Raw genomic sequence first — 18,662 nt, forward strand, 5'->3', positions numbered from 1 at the left:
TGGTAGCACGCTCTCCATCCAGAGAAAGAAACGGCATATTGTGACGCATATGCACCCACCCAACCGTGTTCGCCGGTCGTTGTGCGATCCGAGGACAAGCAGTATATACATGGAATCTTGACAAAAAGTAACAAATAGTCAAGAGTAATACTACTTTGCTTGACGACTTGGTACAGCGATCTGTTTGTTTGCTAATTAAGTGATTTATTTTCTTGATTTCATACACTATGGCACCATCTGAACAACAATCAACTCCAAAATACATAAAATTCACGTTTGGAGGATTAGCAGGGTAGGTATATTTTTGCTGCTTGTAGTTTTTGTCATTCATGAATTTGTATTTACAGCAAAAGAGAAGATCACTTTATACACATATTTTTATTGAAGATGTATACTTTGTAACACTTCATTGTTTTACAACTCTTACTTTTATGCACGACCGAAGAGAGCTAGTTGGTAGCAGTTTTGTGTTTCACGCGACATAGAAGTATCACTTATACCTAATCAATTGCCGTAGGGAATGACGAAATAGTGCTTTCAGTGCAGTTTATTTTATATTCAACAGGTAGCTAAGTCAGTGCAAAATGGAACTAAGTCCGACTTGGTAAATACTTGCGTGTTTTACCTGCACTCCAAAAAAGTAATTTTAGTTGCTTTTGTGCATATGGTGCTATCAGATCAGATTTTTCTTACTGAGAGCCTTTCAAGACAAAAAGGCGTGAGAACTCAGTTTCAAGAACCTTTTTATATATTTATTTATATACATGCACAAATTTCTTCGGTTAAATAAAAAAAAACTAGACATTGCACATTCGACAAGAGTCGATTTGTTGGTTTTGTATTATTATATTAAATTTTCCCGCAAAGCCCGCACTTGACGAGCGCGTAAGAGTGGAGGAACGCAATATCTTAACAACCAAGAATAGAACGCACTGATCCCTAATAAGAACTTTGCTTAGATGTGTTTAGGTTTTCCATTATCTCTAACTTTATCTGCATGTGTTATAGACTTTTCACAATCTTAACTCCCTTAGTGTGCGAGGTCAAAAAGACTATTAAAACATATTCGTCATTTACTTCTTATACATGTATATGGTGTGTAGGTGTTTGCTCTTTGACAACTATTATAACCTATGAGCTCACACGGGAACGGTTGCTCAATAGCTTTGGCTGCACACCAACAAACTTTTCAAAGATTCAATAGCAGTATTTTCTCTTTGTTTTTTAAAGCTTATCTGTCCTTTGATGTTGAAAATAAAGCGTAATTCCTAATTTTTAGTTTTTCAACCTGCTTAATGTATTTTCTTCTTAAGGATATAACATCACACTTCTTTGCTGGCTGTTGACATTGTCCTTGACCTGTTGCATTGTTCTAACAGTAGCTCTGTCTGGCTAAATCAACCCTACAAATGCCTTTAAAGTAAGATACAGGTAATCTAACAGGGCATATAGTCTCATAGCTAACTTGCTAAGTATCTATGAATATTTCACATATGAACTTTTTTTTAAGTGAAGATTTTCAAAAACTCCGATTTTGAAATTTGGACTTTAAACTTCGAGGAGAAAACACTAAAAATTTATTATTTTCATTTGAAGTGGGCTTAGGGCTCATCTATTGTCCGTTTTGCTACATTCCTTACTGTGGTAACTGGCACAATTATTGAAAGTATTTATAATATTTGTTGCTTTTGGGTGTAGTCAGTGAATGCGGAATTGTCAGTCCAGTACTGAACTTTTCTGTTAAGATCTGTTAAACATTCAAAGTAATTTTTTATTATCGTTTGGTGATTTACTCATATAGTGATTCTCTAATATAATGGTCTATTATGCAATATCACCAATAAACTATGGATTGTGATATGAAAAAAATGAGTATAAATTCAAGCGGTCAGAACACTGGAATGACCAAAATAATAAATGGCACTCAAAAAGAATTAATAGCCATAGATTTTTTTTAAATTATGGTAGATCTAGTGAGGAACTTAAACAATCAGACGTAAATTATAATGATACCTTGGATTCAATTTATATGGCCCTAACCATCAATCTAGCTTAAGTTGCAAGTTGCTATTACGATTCTCACTACTAGGATCTTATCTCAGGTTATTTGAAGCAGCCATGTGGCTAGAACTGTCCGAATTTTGAAATGTTTGCATATCTCTCAACAGTCTGTCAACTGAAGCTGATAAACATGGTTACATATATTATCGGTGTTTCTCAAGTAGTATTAATCTTTTATCTCTCCCTAGGCGAAGGGCTATGTATATGTTATCAAACTGTAGATGCATTTTAGGTTGTAGCTAAACATGCATGCATATTTTAGCTATAGTTACAGTTATAAAAAAATTGATGATCCATATCTTTTCAAGTAGGGTCATAATCCATAAAAGACTCCGTGTATCGTGGTGTTAATAGATTCTTTTACATGGTCATAGCTCAATAGGAACATTAATCAATGAAAAGCTAAGGGAGAAGGGCGAATTGAGAACATCCTTGGTTTTAGCTTTGCTGGGTTTCATAATATTCGGTAATTCTCCAGGCTCACTCTAAAAAACAAAACACTCGGCAATATGTTGTGAATTACATGGATCCCTTCAAGATCTAGTCGGCTTGTTATTCCAAATGTACTTCCTTGTTACCCAGTCATATTCCAATTACTTCATTGAAACTCTATCAATATTTTCTTACATTTTTTGTTCAGTTTTTAAACAGCTTAGCATAGACTCCAAGACAGTACTCCTTCAATTTGATTATATCAGTATGATTATTGTATAGCATCGCAATAATCTACTAATCTAGAAATAGATTTTCAAAGGTTCTAACATAAATTAACTTACATTCTTCATAGCCATTGCTTGATTGGGTTGTATTTTACATATGTTTGGTATTATCTGACTTTGACATAGAAAAAACAAATGACTCTGAAAAGGCATCTCCCAAGAATAATTGACATAGTTTATACCCTGATATGTTCATACCATGGTGATTGAAGGTAAATGCGTATCGCCTTCGATATACGACATTTATATGTTAGAGCGTGCTGACTTGTCTTACAGAAAATAATCTCGGGCTTTTCGACTGACATGTTAGCGTCTTTATGGTACTGCAGCCAGACCACAAAGAATACAGTCGCTCTCTTCTCTACCTCCTTACATGTACCTCATAGATATTTACTTGACATAGGGTTTTAGAAGAGCCTAGTAGTCTGACACTCGTGTCACATCTCATATTCTGACACAGTATGTCATGAGAGATCTTCAGGTGTAATAACTATATATACAATTAATATAAAACTCCAGTGAACACTTGATTAGCGCAGTTGTTAGAGTGTTGGTCCACCATGCTGAAAGTTATGTGTTCAAATCCTATGTGATACAATCTTTCTCGAGCCACCAATCGTGGTTTCAAATGAACACGGCTTCTATTATAGTAAAAACTAGTACATTGGCATTCTGTGCGCCGTGAGAGATCATCATGTGTAATAGCTACGGGCTCAATTATTCCGCCATGCGGGAAGGTGGTTGAATGGTGCAGTTGGTAGTGTGTCTGATTGCTATGATGTCTGAGTTCGATCTCTGTGTGAAGTATGTTTTTCCTAACCTCTAAGCGTGGCTTCAGAAGGATGGACACATCTTTATTTATAGAAAAGAAGATTACGACAATGGCTCTGTGAATCAGTTGCAAATACTTGATTGATCATTGTCCATTGAAATGTGAATGTAAGAATAGTTTCTGCTAGTTGTAGGGTTAGTAATAGTTTCTGTTAGTTGTAGAGTTAGTAATAGTTTCTGTTAGTTGTAGGGTTAGTAATAGTTTCTGTTAGTTATAGAGTTAGTAATAGTTTCTGTTAGTTGTAGGGTTAGTAATAGTTTCTGTTAGTTGTAGGGTTAGTAATAGTTTCTGTTAGTTGTAGGGTTAGGGATAGTTTCTGCTAGTCGTAGGGTTAGTAATAGTTTCTGTTAGTTGTAGGGTTAGTAATAGTTTCTGTTAGTTGTAGGGTTAGTAATAGTTTCTGTTAGTTTTAGGGTTAGTGATAGTTTCTGCTAGTTGTAGGGTTAGTAATAGTTTCTGTTAGTTTTAGGGTTAGTGATAGTTTCTGTTAGTTGTAGGGTTAATAATAGTTTCTGTTAGTTGTAGGGTTAGTAATAGTTTCTGCTAGTTGTAGGGTTAGTGATAGTGTCTGTTAGCTGTAGGGTTAGTGATAGTTTCTGTTAGTTGTAGAGTTAGTAATAGTTTCTGTTAGTTGTAGGGTTAGTAATAGTTTCCGCTGGTTTTAGGATTAGTAAAATAAACTGACAACACGTGTATCACAACGTTTGATCAAATCACTTTTCGCCAAGCTCACACTAATATCGATTTGATTCGATATTTGAACCCTCTGTAAGAGGATTGTGAAATTCCTTGTTACTACGTAGCTGGAAAAGTTGTTGATTATCTCTAGGATTTAACCCAAGTCTAGCCGGTTTCAATCGTGGCCACAATGGATAGAGCTATGTGGTTCAATTCATTAAAGATGTCAGTATTTAGATCAATTAATATTTGTAAAAAGTTTTTAATGATTTTATACTTTGCCATTTTAGCATGGGTGCAACAGTATTTGTACAGCCTCTGGATTTAGTAAAGAATCGTATGCAGTTGAGTGGGGAAGGAGGCCAGGCTAGACAATACAAGAACACGTTTCATGCTCTATCAACAATTCTTCGCAATGAAGGTCTTGGGGGTATATATACAGGGTAAGTTACATTTTTACATGCAGGTTTATATATATAGGATAAGTTATGCATGCACATGTGTAATTGGGTATGTCTTTGGTGAGTTACACTTAAAACAACAGCTTACGACAACAACACACATGTGTGTTATTGTTATATACAGATCACACACACACACATGTGTGTGTGATCTGTATATTTGAAAGTATTTAAAAGTCGTAACGCTTTGCCTTGCAAAACGTTATGACATCTAAAACTATCAATTACTTTTTAAATATTTCCAAGTTTACCACTTCTCTCCGCAGCCTCACACCAGTTACACAAATTTATTGTGAGATTATATACAAATTAAGTCTGGTTTTACAAAGAATACTTCATCAGCACTCTAGTTCACCCCATCAAACTAGAAGATATCTTCTAATCTATTCAAAAAATAACCTTTCATCTTAAAAATCTGATTTCGATTAACAAATAAAATTGTTTTCTGAAGATGCACTTATTTGCAACTCATAATTTTAGTATAAAACTTGTAACTGTTCAAATAGTCGATCTTAAATTTCATCCAAAGTATCCTGATAAGCCTGACAGCAAGCTTGTACAATAGGTGTCTATGTCATAATATAATTATGTCTATGAACTGCGTTGGCTTGTACAATAGATGTCTATAATCTGCGTTGGCAAGCTTGTACAATAGATGTCTATAAACTGCGTTGGCAAGCTTGTACAATAGATAGATGTCTATGAACTGCGTTTTCAAGCTTGTACAATAGATAGATGTCTATGAACTGCGTTTTCAAGCTTGTACAATAGATAGATGTCTATAAACTGCGTTGGCAAGCTTGTACAATAGATAGATGTCTATGAACTGCGTTTTCAAGCTTGAACAATAGATAGATGTCTATGAACTGCGTTTTCAAGCTTGTACAATAGATAGATGTCTATAAACTGCGTTGGCAAGCTTGTACAATAGATAGATGTCTATGAACTGCGTTTTCAAGCTTGTACAATAGATGTTTATGATCTGTGTTGGCAAGCTTGTACAATAGATAGATGTCTATGAACTGCGTTTTCAAGCTTGTACAATAGATAGATGTCTATAAACTGCGTTGGCAAGCTTGTACAATAGATAGATGTCTATGAACTGCGTTTTCAAGCTTGTACAATAGATAGATGTCTATGAACTGCGTTTTCAAGCTTGTACAATAGATAGATGTCTATAAACTGCGTTGGCAAGCTTGTACAATAGATATATGTCTATGAACTGCGTTTTCAAGCTTGTACAATAGATGTTTATGATCTGTGTTTTCAAGCTTGTACAATAGATAGATGTCTATGAACTGCGTTTTCAAGCTTGTACAATAGATAGATGTCTATGAACTGCGTTTTCAAGCTTGTACAATAGATAGATGTCTATGAACTGCGTTTTCAAGCTTGTACAATAGATAGATGTCTATGAACTGCGTTTTCAAGCTTGTACAATAGATAGATGTCTATGATCTGTGTTTTCAAGCTTGTACAATAGATAGATGTCTATGAACTGCGTTTTCAAGCTTGTACAATAGATAGATGTCTATGAACTGCGTTTTCAAGCTTGTACAATAGATAGATGTCTATGAACTGCGTTGGCAAGCTTGTACAATAGATAGATGTCTATGAACTGCGTTTTCAAGCTTGTACAATAGATAGATGTCTATGATCTGCGTTGGCAAGCTTGTACAATAGATAGATGTCTATGAACTGCGTTTTCAAGCTTGTACAATAGATAGATGTCTATGAACTTGTACAATAGATGTTTATGATCTGTGTTTACAAATCTCATGACAAGATGAATGCTAATATTTGAATTATTTAGTCGTCAATAATTTATCATGTCAGCTTTATATTATTTCTTATTATGTATGTTTTGCATAGATTTGTAGCCTTTTTCCATCTTTTCCAAAGATTTTCCATCGTTATATCTCATTTTGTTTATTTCTCAAATTGATTTGTAAATAATAATACCTAGATCAGGGCCAACCTCTGTCAAATGTTAGCGCACACCGGCTATTGACAATTGGGGCTTTAAAGTAAGCCTCAAGTGAAAGCAGAGGAAAATCTAGCCGCTACGTGATTATACGTACGCAGCGCAAGTTGTCAAAGGTGGCCATGCTTGCCAAGTAGAAAACTACAGATTAAAATATCAATAATAAACCTTTGTATCAATGAAGGTTTATCCTCTCCTGCATTAGCATGGCGTAGGTGAATGATATTTCTAGGTATCGCTATCAATTGACTTATGATTTCTTGTTTTTGACCTCAAATCACGCATTGCATTGTTTGTAGATGGCCTTCATGCGTGTTAGATTGCTACTCAAGGGAAGTACACTAGCACTCAATGTGGTCAGCTGATTTCCTGATCACTGATTAGTGTTTAATATAATATGTACATGATATTTATATTACGGTACTAGTGGACTAATGGACTAGACTCTAGAGCTATCCTTAAATAATAAACAATCTTTTCAGATATTTCTGTTACGGACTGCTTCTATCACTATATTAATTACTGTCGAAAAACCATTTTCAATAATGTTATTCATTATAATGTTTCAATTCATTTTTATTATTTTATGTTTTGTTTTTGGTTTTTATCAACATTCTTTACATTTACTTACATAACTGTAATGTTTTGAGAAAATTTGGACATGTTAGTAATTACATTGTATTCCGAGGTAAATATCTGCTTAAAAAGTAACGATAGAAATAAGTTGAATGATAAGACATATTGGCAGGATAAGACCTAATACCCGTATCAATACTTGGTTTATGGTAAACGTGTCTTCTCTAATGTTTTTACCACTCAATCTAAAATAAATCAGTTATTTAGTATTGCATATCGGCACTATTGTATGAGGAATTGTCTTTTCTTTAGACTCTCTGCTGGACTACTGAGGCAAGCGACCTACACTACCACCAGACTGGGTGTTTACTCTATGCTTTTTGAGAGGTTCAGGTGAGACAACAGGCCCAGTTGGCTAATTCCATTTGAGAACTTTTGTTTATCTATATTTGATGTATATGGTTGGCTTGCTGATAAGCAACTTCATGATCTACTCACTGGATCATTTATGGCAAATTTAGGTTGCAGTCTGATGAACAGATCATCACTGCACACAACAGATCGTCCCATGCGATTACTCGTTACATATAGCAAACTCATATTAAGAGTTGTCTCCTCTTTCTTATTTTCATTTTCTAGAGTTAACTGATTCTGTTTTATTTATTTTTATTATGTTCTATATTAACCTGCTGAAAGGTTAAAGATATATTCCGTAGTTGCTGTGCAGCTCAGCCATGTAGGTGGTCAAATAAAATATTCGTATCTTTGTAACAAGAAGGCAAACCATCTGCAGATTCTGTGCCATGGGTGGTATTCAAGCATCCTTTTGGTAGATATTTAGTGTCATCGCTATTTTCTAAATAACCTACCAGAAAATGCTATGACTTCATGAGCATGGTATTTGCCTTAAATAACTTCAATCATCAAGTTTCCACGATTTAGTTTGTATATGTATGCAAGTAGGTTAGTGCAATAGAGAATGCTCTGTTGATGTACTATGTATTGTTAGACTAAGGTACAAACTAACGTACACCGAAAAACTAGGTTGTTAGATGTCCATAGATGTATAATCACCGCATATGTCTATGTAGTATCACATCATAGAGACTCAAGTAGCATTGCACTAAAAACGACAAAAGCTGTTTCAGTGATATCATGTGGGCAGAAAATTCCCTCGTGAAATGTCAATAAATGATACGTTAAAAATTATTTACACTTGAATCATTTAAAAGATTTTGCTTTGATTCTCACAGAGTTTGCACTATATTTTAGAGACCGGCTCTTAAAAAAAATACTGTTGGCTCGGTTGAAAGAATTTTTTAAAAACATAAATTTGAAATAATTAATGCAAAAAACTAAGTATGTTTGTTATATTATAGTAGATATAGATATGATTGCATAGTAACATTTCTGTAGTAAAATTTAATGATATGTATGCAGTTTGCTGCTAGAAGGCAGATTGTCGCATTAGACTTTTAATGTCCTAAATATCAGACAGGGTCCATGCTTACAGCATTTACATTCTATAGAAACAGTTTATATGAACTATAGTGAAGGTATTGTGAAGGCAGGTGTATAATTGCATGGTCTGTATCACTGTATTGCCTTATGTTGTCATAGTGCATGCTACAGACTAGATGAAACAAAAATGCAAAAATCACAAGCATTGATGAAATATTTAGCCAGTTTTTTTAGAAAGTAACATATGTTACTGCCAGTGTTTCATTCTAGTTATTATTAATCTAGTTCAAACGATGGGAAGCCTCCGAATTTTGCCACAAAAGCTGTGATAGGTATGACTGCGGGAGGAGTTGGGGCATTTGTGGGTACCCCAGCTGATCTGTCACTTATCAGAATGACAGCGGATGGCAGGTGAGTGATCACAACGTTTTCTTCTTTGTTTCATTCAGTCGCTCTCGAGAGCTCTGATGGGTCTCAAAAAATATGTTTAATCCTTTATACATACAGTCAAAATTTGACATAGCAAGTTAATTTGTTGCACTATTTGCTTTGTATGTCAAAACTGTCCTGTGTTTGTGCAAATATTGTGTTTTGTTTACTCTAGAGCTGAAAAAGCAGTGATAAACACTGGTAATTACATATATAGCATTAAAACAAATGTACTATATAAAAATGGCATGAACAAACTAAATACAAAAACTTAAACTGTGTGTAAAAACTCATTTAATAAAATGATAATCCTTAGAAAGAAGTTTTTATTGTTAATTCACCTCAGAGACAGGAAGTAAAGACCCATCTATGCATAAGTTGATTAGTAGAGTAAGTGTTAAGTCATGTACCCTTCTGTAACCTACATGAGATATTCATAAGTTTATTTAAACCTAACTTGGTCTATTTCTTTTTTATTAATTTACATTTTATTTCTAATGTCTAAAAGCTTTTTAATTTCGTTTGACAAACTGTCATGTTTTAAGAAACTTTGAGCATCATTTTTGGAAATTGCTTTGTATGGCACAGCAAATCCGAGCTCAAATTTGATGTCAATATGTTTGGAGAGTTGTATGCAGAGATGGTTGTAAGTAAAGGTTTGGTTGTACTGCTATATGAGTTCTACATAGCTGTTCGGCAATTGAAGTTACTACTCACCTGGGGGCTACTGAACAAGAGACATGTTTATAGACAGGGAAATAATTATATGTTTTTCGCTAGTCTAGTCATACGCCGACATTCAAGCTTAGTGAATTTTGGGACTGAGCTCGCATGTCAATTTACTCGTGTCTCAAGACACTACTTTTTATATAAAATGGTTTTCGCGGAGTCATCCTTTCGCGAAAATTTCATGAGCTAAACTATCATAACGAACGAGCGAAAACACAAAATTACATAGCTTTGTTCGTTGATATCCACAATAAAATTGTCATATCAGAAAAGCAGGTAATTTTCGTGTGTGGTTGGGCTCATTGGGAAATTTCTACTGAACTCATATCTAATACACCGAATGAGCAGCATGGCAAAGCAAATTAAGGTAACAAGTTTTTTTGAAAAAGCCAAGACAAATGAGGAAGATTATGATATTAGTTTAGTTACTGACGTTGTAACTGATGAGGATGAAAGTCTGGTAGGGAAAGTCATAAAATTGAATAATAATTATTGCAGCGATGAATTTTAATACCAACCAAAAACAATAACAACCCTGAGCAATGGCCGTCGCATGCTATAAATACTTGAGATCTAATATTGGTACCACATCAGTCACGGCGGCAAGGACCTAGACGTCATTGATAGTCCAAGAAACAAATGGCAGCAAGCGATCAAATTGCATTATCGATCTTGCCCACACATTTCTACCTGTGGTTCACAAATACAAACTAGTCCCAAATTGAAAATTTTTTTTTTACTAGTGAACTGGATCTGAGGAATCTAATTATGTTTGTTTCACTGCATTTATTTTCACATCACTATATTTTTGCACTCATCAGAGCCGTGAAATTAAGTTGCAATTAGTGAAAACAGTTGCAACAGTGAAACTAAATGCTAGCGAAATATAAGTGTCCTAGGGTTAACAGGATATTTTGGTGGAAACGTGTGTTTTTAATTATTGTAATTAAGTGCATGCGTTAAAAGTACAGGTAAAAAATACCTATTTAGTTGTTACGATCTGCAATAAAATGTAACATCACTTGGTACACTATGGAGTTTTTACTTTCGAGTGTTGATAATATCCGTCTGGAAGAGACTTGAGAGCAACGTATTCGGTACGCTAAACTTTTGTGACTCTGCGTAATAGAAACTTAAATTTACTTGAAATTAATTTAACTTGAATGAATTTAACCTAATAAAATGCAACATCACTATGTACCCTACTTTATGGAGTTTTTACTTTTGAGTGTTGATAATATCTGCCTGGGAGAGACTTGAAAGCAACGTGTTCGGTACGCTAAACTTTTGTGACTCTGCGTAATCGAAAGTTTGAATTTAACTTGAACGAATTTAAGTTCAATGAATTTAACCTACTAAACAGACGCTTGAAGCTAAGTTTTAATCTTTCACTAAACTTACTTTAATTTTGTCGTCTTATTTGTTAGTATCTGTTTCTGGTTAGCCGCGTTTTGTCTCGCGTTTACTATAACTTTTAGCCAACCTTTTAAAAAATTTTCTCAAATTAATAGAAGGAGAAATACCAAGCGATGCTGTTTTCAAAGGCAACCTCTTTGCATACTTGGACATACAGCGACCATCGACAACCGGCTCACATCTCAATGATTACTCGTATCTCAAGGAAGAAACTTGCTAAAAAGTCAACTCATATCTCGAGTTCCTCGCATGTTGAGGCACTCTTATGTAGAGATATGGCTGTAGTTCTATGGCTGACTATCACACGGAATATATCACAGATAAATCTGTGCGATAGCTCTATGATGTTTTCACTTATTGTAAAAAGATTATGTATGTAGGATTCTAGAGTGAATGATGGGTGTCAACCCTGGGTAGAAGTAATTGGTAATTTGGGGAAACCTGTAATTGAGTTAGTTGAAGATGTGACAAAATGTTATAGTGTGATAATCATCCTTGAATTGCAAATCCTTCAATTGCAAATCTGTCTAATAACCTCGGGTTGCCACTGACCTAGTAAGGACAAACATTTGATGAATTTACATGTTCTAAAAAGTCGATGGACTTGTCAATGCTGCAGTTTTTGATTTCAGGTTACCAGTTGCTGAGAGGAGAGGCTATACCGGTGTATTCAACGCCCTGTCTCGTATTATTAGAGATGAAGGAGTTTTAACTTTATGGAGAGGATGTGGTCCTACTATCGTTAGGGCTATGGTAGTAAATGCGGCTCAGCTCGCATCATATTCACAGGCTAAACAGGGTTTAGTTTCCACAGGTATGTTTGTCACAGATTAGTAGAATGTAAGGTCCTCTGAAGTTGGTGTATTGATGAATTTGTTTAGTTTAGTTGAGAATTGTGTTGCGGTCCCTCAGCAATAGGAATAGATTATTATTACCTATCATCAGCTGTTACCTTTCAACTGTTGAGATGCATAGTACAGTATTACAAGTCTATTTGTCATGATTTTTCACCTAGACAATCATGAGCGTACAACTCCTACTGCATTCTTTCTTAGATTCGTACTTGGTTATCGCTCAGCTAGTCATCTTGGTGTTTATGAAGAAAGTGATAACTTTATGGTCAAAGATGTAGTTTTACTAATAAGTAATAATTGATATTTATATTATAATCACAGTAGTATAATAATGCTGATGTAGGCTATATTATATTGTTGCTTTTTGCAGAAAAAGAGCTTTTTCCATGTAAATTGAATATGATATCAAAATATTTTTAGTTAAAATAGTGCTGCGAGGTAGTACTGTCATACTCAGGTAATCAATAAAAACTGAAATATTTCTGTCAGGTCTAAATGTGGATAGACAGAATATATAGAAATATACATCATGTCATCGGGTAGGGAGATGCTTTAAAGCACATAAATTACATAATTTTTTTATTATATATTTCAATACATCAGAGTCTTGGCTTTCGAATGAGCCTATATTCAATACACAAAGAATAATAGAACTATGAAAAACGGGGTGTCAAAAGTACGTCCTGCAAAAAAAAACACTTGGTTCAAGTACTCAAAATGTGGCGTCATAATTCTCATTTAGCCTTAGGTCGTCGATCCCTTTCGCTGCCATTGAGGCTGCGTTTTTCTGTGACATTTGGTGCTGTTAAACCCGGAGAGCGCTAATAATAAACTAAGATTCTAGATAATCAACAATGCCCGCGATCGTGCTAACGCCCGACCAATACAAACACATGTTCTGGGTTAAATAATTATGCTTCAATAAATGTACTGTCGTTGATAGAGGTAATGAAATCACATCGATTAAATTATGACCTGCGGTTGCGTGGCCCTAGGACTAAATGTCAATCGCACTTTCGCGAGATCACGCAATGCTTGAAATTAATTAGTCTCAGTCGTCACCCGTAACATCCTATTAAAAATAAAGAGCTAGTGCATAATATCATCGGGAAAATATAGTATGGTTCTTGGAGTCTGAGGTACTTATCATAGAAATAATATGTACATGGAGAACTAATGACACTGATTCCATTGTTATCTTCATTCGTCCTCTGAAGTTGTCCTACCTTCGCCTGCCACTAGCGTCATTATCGTCACTTTCGTAGTTGATAAATAAGCGGTAAGAGCGCACAACAACGAATATGAGAATTGTGACGTCACAATTTTCGAGACTATGCTAGTAAACATTTTTGCGGTAGAGCTCTGTGGAAATCTTATAAACACCAACCGATGTCTGTCTCACCATGGCAAACAATAGCTCATTCGAAAGCCAAGACTCAGATGTATTGAAATATACAATAAAAATATTATGTAATTTATGTGCTTTAACCTTGCTGTCTTGGTTTATCATGGTTGATGTGAGGTTTCATTTCACCAATACTATTACTGTGCCAACAAACGACCAATATCAGACGGTTTATCATGGTTGATGTGAGGTTTCATTTCACCAATACTTTAACTGTGCCAACAAACGACCAATATCAGACACCAACACTTTGCCAATTTACGTTATAGAACAAATTATGCAAAAGGAGTTTTTTCTTTCATTACACATAATTCATTATTTATTTTACTATTGTTTGTTTTGGTCTCATGGTCTATTGTTTTAACCTGCATTGACCTGTGTAGATACAGTTAATGCTTATCTATCATAAACTGTTTGTCAATATAACATATATTTAAAATAAAATGCTATACATTTTTAATTGTGCTTTTTATGAATGTCAGAGAGAATTTTATGCCACAATTAAATGTGATGATATTATACACTTTTTCAGATGCAAAATTTTGTGAAAAAACTTCTTTGCTGTGATGAACAATTGGATTAGCTGTATACTGATTTTATTATTATTGTATCCCTCCTGTGTGAATTCTTAAATGTTAACAACACTAGAACTCTGGCAGTCTAACGCGCGCTAGTCGTAAGAGATTGTAGGTGTAATAACTATGCATACAAGTATTCTGAAATGCTGTAAGACGATGTTGGGAGATTGAATCGTGCATGAAGCAATGATTTATTCCATCTGTAATCGTGGCGTCAGACAGGTGGAGAGACATAGGTTAAGGTTTGTTAATTAAATTTGAATTAAAAACAGTTTTTAAGTTGTGTTTCAAATTGTCAGGTTTGCACAGAAGTGGAGTGTAAAGTAGGTGAAATTTTATCTCGGAAGGCATCAAATTCATAACTAAGATATGTATTTTGAAGCGTGTCTACCAGCAGGTGTGGCTAGACAGGTTAAATATATGATTTTATGTGTCTTGTGTGTGATAGGTGGTTGTCTGAAGGTAAGGCTGTGCATGAGCTCATATGCCTTCTATTCAGTTTGCCTTGGGCTGGGAATCTTTCTCATAGCAACTGTATGACCAGATTTATCTATTGTCTCATAGCAACTGTATTACCAGGTGTATCTATTGTCTCATAGCAACTGTATGACCAGGTGTATCTATTGTCTCATAGCAACTGTATGACCAGGTTTATCTATTGTCTCATAGCAACTGTATGACCAGGTGTATCTATTGTCTCATAGCAACTGTATGACCAGGTTTATCTATTGTCTCATAGCAATTGTATGACCAGGTGTATCTATTGTCTCATAGCAACTGTATGACCAGGTGTATCTATTGTCTCATAGCAACTTTATGACCAGGTGTATCTATTGTCTCATAGCAACTGTATGACCAGGTGTATCTATTGTCTCATAGCAACTGTATGATCAGGTGTATCTATTGTCTCATAGCAACTGTATGACCAGGTGTATCTATTGTCTCATAGCAACTTTATGACCAGGTGTATCTATTGTCTCATAGCAACTGTATGACCAGGTGTATCTATTGTCTCATAGCAACTGTATGACCAGGTGTATCTATTGTCTCATAGCAACTTTATGACCAGGTGTATCTATTGTCTCATAGCAACTGTATGATCAGGTGTATCTATTGTCTCATAGCAACTGTATGACCAGGTGTATCTATTGTCTCATAGCAACTTTATGACCAGGTGTATCTATTGTCTCATAGCAACTGTATGACCAGGTGTATCTATTGTCTCATAGCAACTGTATGACCAGGTGTATCTATTGTCTCATAGCAACTGTATGACCAGGTGTATCTATTGTCTCATAGCAACTTTATGACCAGGTGTATCTATTGTCTCATAGCAACTGTATGACCAGGTGTATCTATTGTCTCATAGCAACTGTATGACCAGGTGTATCTATTGTCTCATAGCAACTGTATGACCAGGTGTATCTATTGTCTCATAGCAACTGTATGACCAGGTGTATCTATTGTATTCATAGTTTCTGTAATATTTCAACTGACAAAAAAGTAGTAGATTTTGATTTATTCTCGTTATAATGTAAATCAATATCATTGTTCATATAATCCATTGAAATTTTACCCTTAGAAGTATGAGTTCAGAAGAGAGGTTATAAATGCTCATTGTAAATGTATAAAAATATCAGTGGATAAAGTCATTTCTTAACAGTGTCACTAGTTTGAGCTCCATTCCAGCAGTACTTGGCAGAAAATGGCTGACCAGTGTCAGCCATGAATGACGATTAGTTTTTATTCTTCAGCTCAGCCAGAAGCTGTTAATCTAAGGGAAAAGGTTTGCTGTTTATCAGCCCTTTCATGGCAAGATGAGTTTTAAAATTCCAGTCATTTCTTCCTGGTTTTAATCATTTTCAAGACACTTTTAGTATTATATTTTGTACAAATTGAATTCTAGCAAGTATCTTCTGTCTGCAAAATCCATTTTTTGTAGCATTTGTTATCATTATAAATAGTGGAAGTTGCAAATGACCCTATATGTTGACTTGCCCCTAAAAATTATAAAGTATATTATAGGAAAGTTTGGTAGCGCTTGCATAAAATAAAAAACTTGTGTTGCATTTTTATAAATGTTTTTTTTAATTAAAATATTTTGTTAATGAAAAGTTTCACAGTATTTTTTTTCTATAAGTGATAATTTCATCGTTTACCTATTTATACATATTCTGCAGCTTTCTTTAAAAGTGCCAGTAATGCACACGCTTTATAAATGCAATGCACATTTCTAACCTACTTCATGGTAGGTTGTTCATGTGTTGTGTTGTAGGTGCCATTTCATCAGCAGTCAACACATGAAGCTGCTAAACTGTGTGTTTATTATTAGAGGTTTGTCTTTAGTCAGCATCATAGACCTATTAACTATAGTTAATAGGTCTATGATCAGCACAAACAAGCTGAGGATAACCTCTTTAGACTGAGGTCTAATACGCCATAGGTTTAAACTCTAAAGTGAGAGTTGTCAACATTTCTCAAACTGATATCTTATGTGATTATAGTTTATAATACATTTCACCAGTTGTATGCTAAGTGACACATTTGCATTAGTAGGACTTTGTTTAGCTTATGTGTATTTTATGGATTTGTTTCCCATGTCTAGGTTACTTTAGGGAGGGAATATTCCTGCACTTTTGCGCAAGTATGATAAGTGGACTCGTCACAACAACAGTTTCCATGCCAGTCGACATAGCAAAGACTAGGATTCAGAATATGAAGGTGATTGATGGAAAACCTGAATACAAAGGAGCTTTGGTAAGTTTGTCTGCATAACTATCAGATATTTATTTCTGTATATATATATATTTAGTTATTTATATATTTATTTGTTTTGTGGATACTTAAAAGATAGGTCGCTTTGGCGAAATCTAAGGATTTTGTGAAGATATGTTGTAATTTGTAACTATTTTATATGTGAAATAATTGCTGATAAAAGTTCATCTAGCCACTACTACTCCTCGCACTAGTCTTTCTGTGTTTCTTAAAACTGTAAGGTTTCCAGAAGCTTGTGACATCATATGTTAGAAATTACTTTGTCGTTAAAACAAATAATTCTTGAAGTTTGAAGTCGTTTGTCCAAATATGCTATGTTGGATGATCATAATTCAAGGTTTGACTGTACATCAATAGACACCATTCGTCGACGTACTGACATAGGTAGATGAGCCAAAGAATATTCCATCGACATACTTTAGTTCTTAGAGGAGTCAGGAATTGAGTCTATCAAAGCATCGTCACTTTTCTTTGTGTAGAGAAACACGTCAAGCTAGATTTTCACCTAACTCTCTTGTCGACAAACGCAATCTTTGAAGTATCATGAAAACATAGGGATTAGTTTGATGTGATAGGCATGTCTTACAAGACTATGTGATAATGTTTGATGTGATAGGCATGTCTTACAAGACTATGTGATAATGTTTGATGTGATAGGCATGTCTTACAAGACTATGTGATAATGTTTGATGTGATAGGCATGTCTTACAAGACTATGTGATAATGTTTGATGTAATAGGCATGTCTTACAAGACTATGTGATAATGTTTGATGTGATAGGCATGTCTTACAAGACTATGCGATAATGTTTGATGTGATAGGCATGTCTTACAAGACTATGTGATAATGTTTAATGTGGTAGGCATGTCTTACAAGACTATGTGATAATGTTTGATGTGATAGGCATGTCTTACAAGACTATGTGATAATGTTTTACAGGATGTAATAGCTAGAACTGTTTCAAAGGAAGGCTTTTTCAGTCTATGGAAAGGTTTCACTCCGTACTACGCACGACTTGGACCACACACAGTGCTCACGTTCATCTTCCTAGAGCAGATGAACAAGTACTACAAGCGCTATGTGATGGGCATCGACAATAGCGCGGGCGGACTTTAAGGCTATCTCGTAGCGAGATGGCCTTAAGTTTGCATGTATTTATTGTGATAAACATGCATGAATTGTTACGCAATTTTATATATTGTTTTATTGTAGTTTGCTACTGCGATCTGAGACTTTGTCTCGTCAATATGTCTTATTTCAAAAAAGCTTTAAGTTGTTAGGATGATGAGTCAACATGTGTTGGAATTGTCAATTAGATTGGCACGGTTGATCTAATCTTGGTTCCTGTACTTATTGTGAACAGGTGGAAAACCCAAAATAAGGTTACTTTTTGTGTGTGGTATTTTGGTTGTTTTATATGATTATGGGGCTCATTGGTTCTTTTGACACAGGTTTTTGTTATCTAAATAAAATTTTTATGTATAACCTAGGGTAGATTTTATATTATGTAGCATTTCAAATGTGGAAATTCGTTGAACGCCATATGCTCTTTTTGCAACACAATTGATAACGTGCTGGGGACAACCAGATCAGTTCATCATGGTGCTGCCGAGGTAAGAAATACAATAAGCAGTCTAACGAGCTACCACCGCAAGTCTGGTGCCAAAAGCTGATGTGGGATAACAAGATTCTTGTTTCTAAAAA

At 34.8% G+C, this 18,662-nt stretch overlaps 1 protein-coding gene across 1 annotated transcript; it reads left to right on the forward strand.

The window, feature by feature from the left end:
- Positions 1-66: 66 nt before the first annotated feature.
- On the forward strand, positions 67-18,447 carry LOC137405518 (mitochondrial 2-oxoglutarate/malate carrier protein-like). The gene is made up of 7 exons (XM_068091817.1): positions 67-292; positions 4,581-4,733; positions 7,624-7,704; positions 9,058-9,183; positions 11,979-12,160; positions 16,789-16,940; positions 17,898-18,447. Exons 1-7 carry the CDS (start codon positions 228-230, stop codon positions 18,072-18,074), a joined length of 936 nt encoding a protein of 311 aa, XP_067947918.1. The 5' UTR covers positions 67-227; the 3' UTR covers positions 18,075-18,447.
- Positions 18,448-18,662: the final 215 nt, after the last annotated feature.

Source organism: Watersipora subatra, chromosome 9 (assembly GCF_963576615.1).
Source record: "Watersipora subatra chromosome 9, tzWatSuba1.1, whole genome shotgun sequence".
Classification (NCBI taxonomy): domain Eukaryota; kingdom Metazoa; phylum Bryozoa; class Gymnolaemata; order Cheilostomatida; family Watersiporidae; genus Watersipora; species Watersipora subatra.

Coding starts and splice junctions, on each gene's coding strand:
- LOC137405518 (XM_068091817.1), top strand. CDS start 228: ATGGCACCATCTGAACAACAATCAACTCCAAAATACATAAAATTCACG. Junction 7,705..9,057: donor ATGCTTTTTGAGAGGTTCAG/GTGAGACAACAG, acceptor TTATTAATCTAG/TTCAAACGATGGGAAGCCTC. Junction 16,941..17,897: donor CTGAATACAAAGGAGCTTTG/GTAAGTTTGTCT, acceptor AATGTTTTACAG/GATGTAATAGCTAGAACTGT.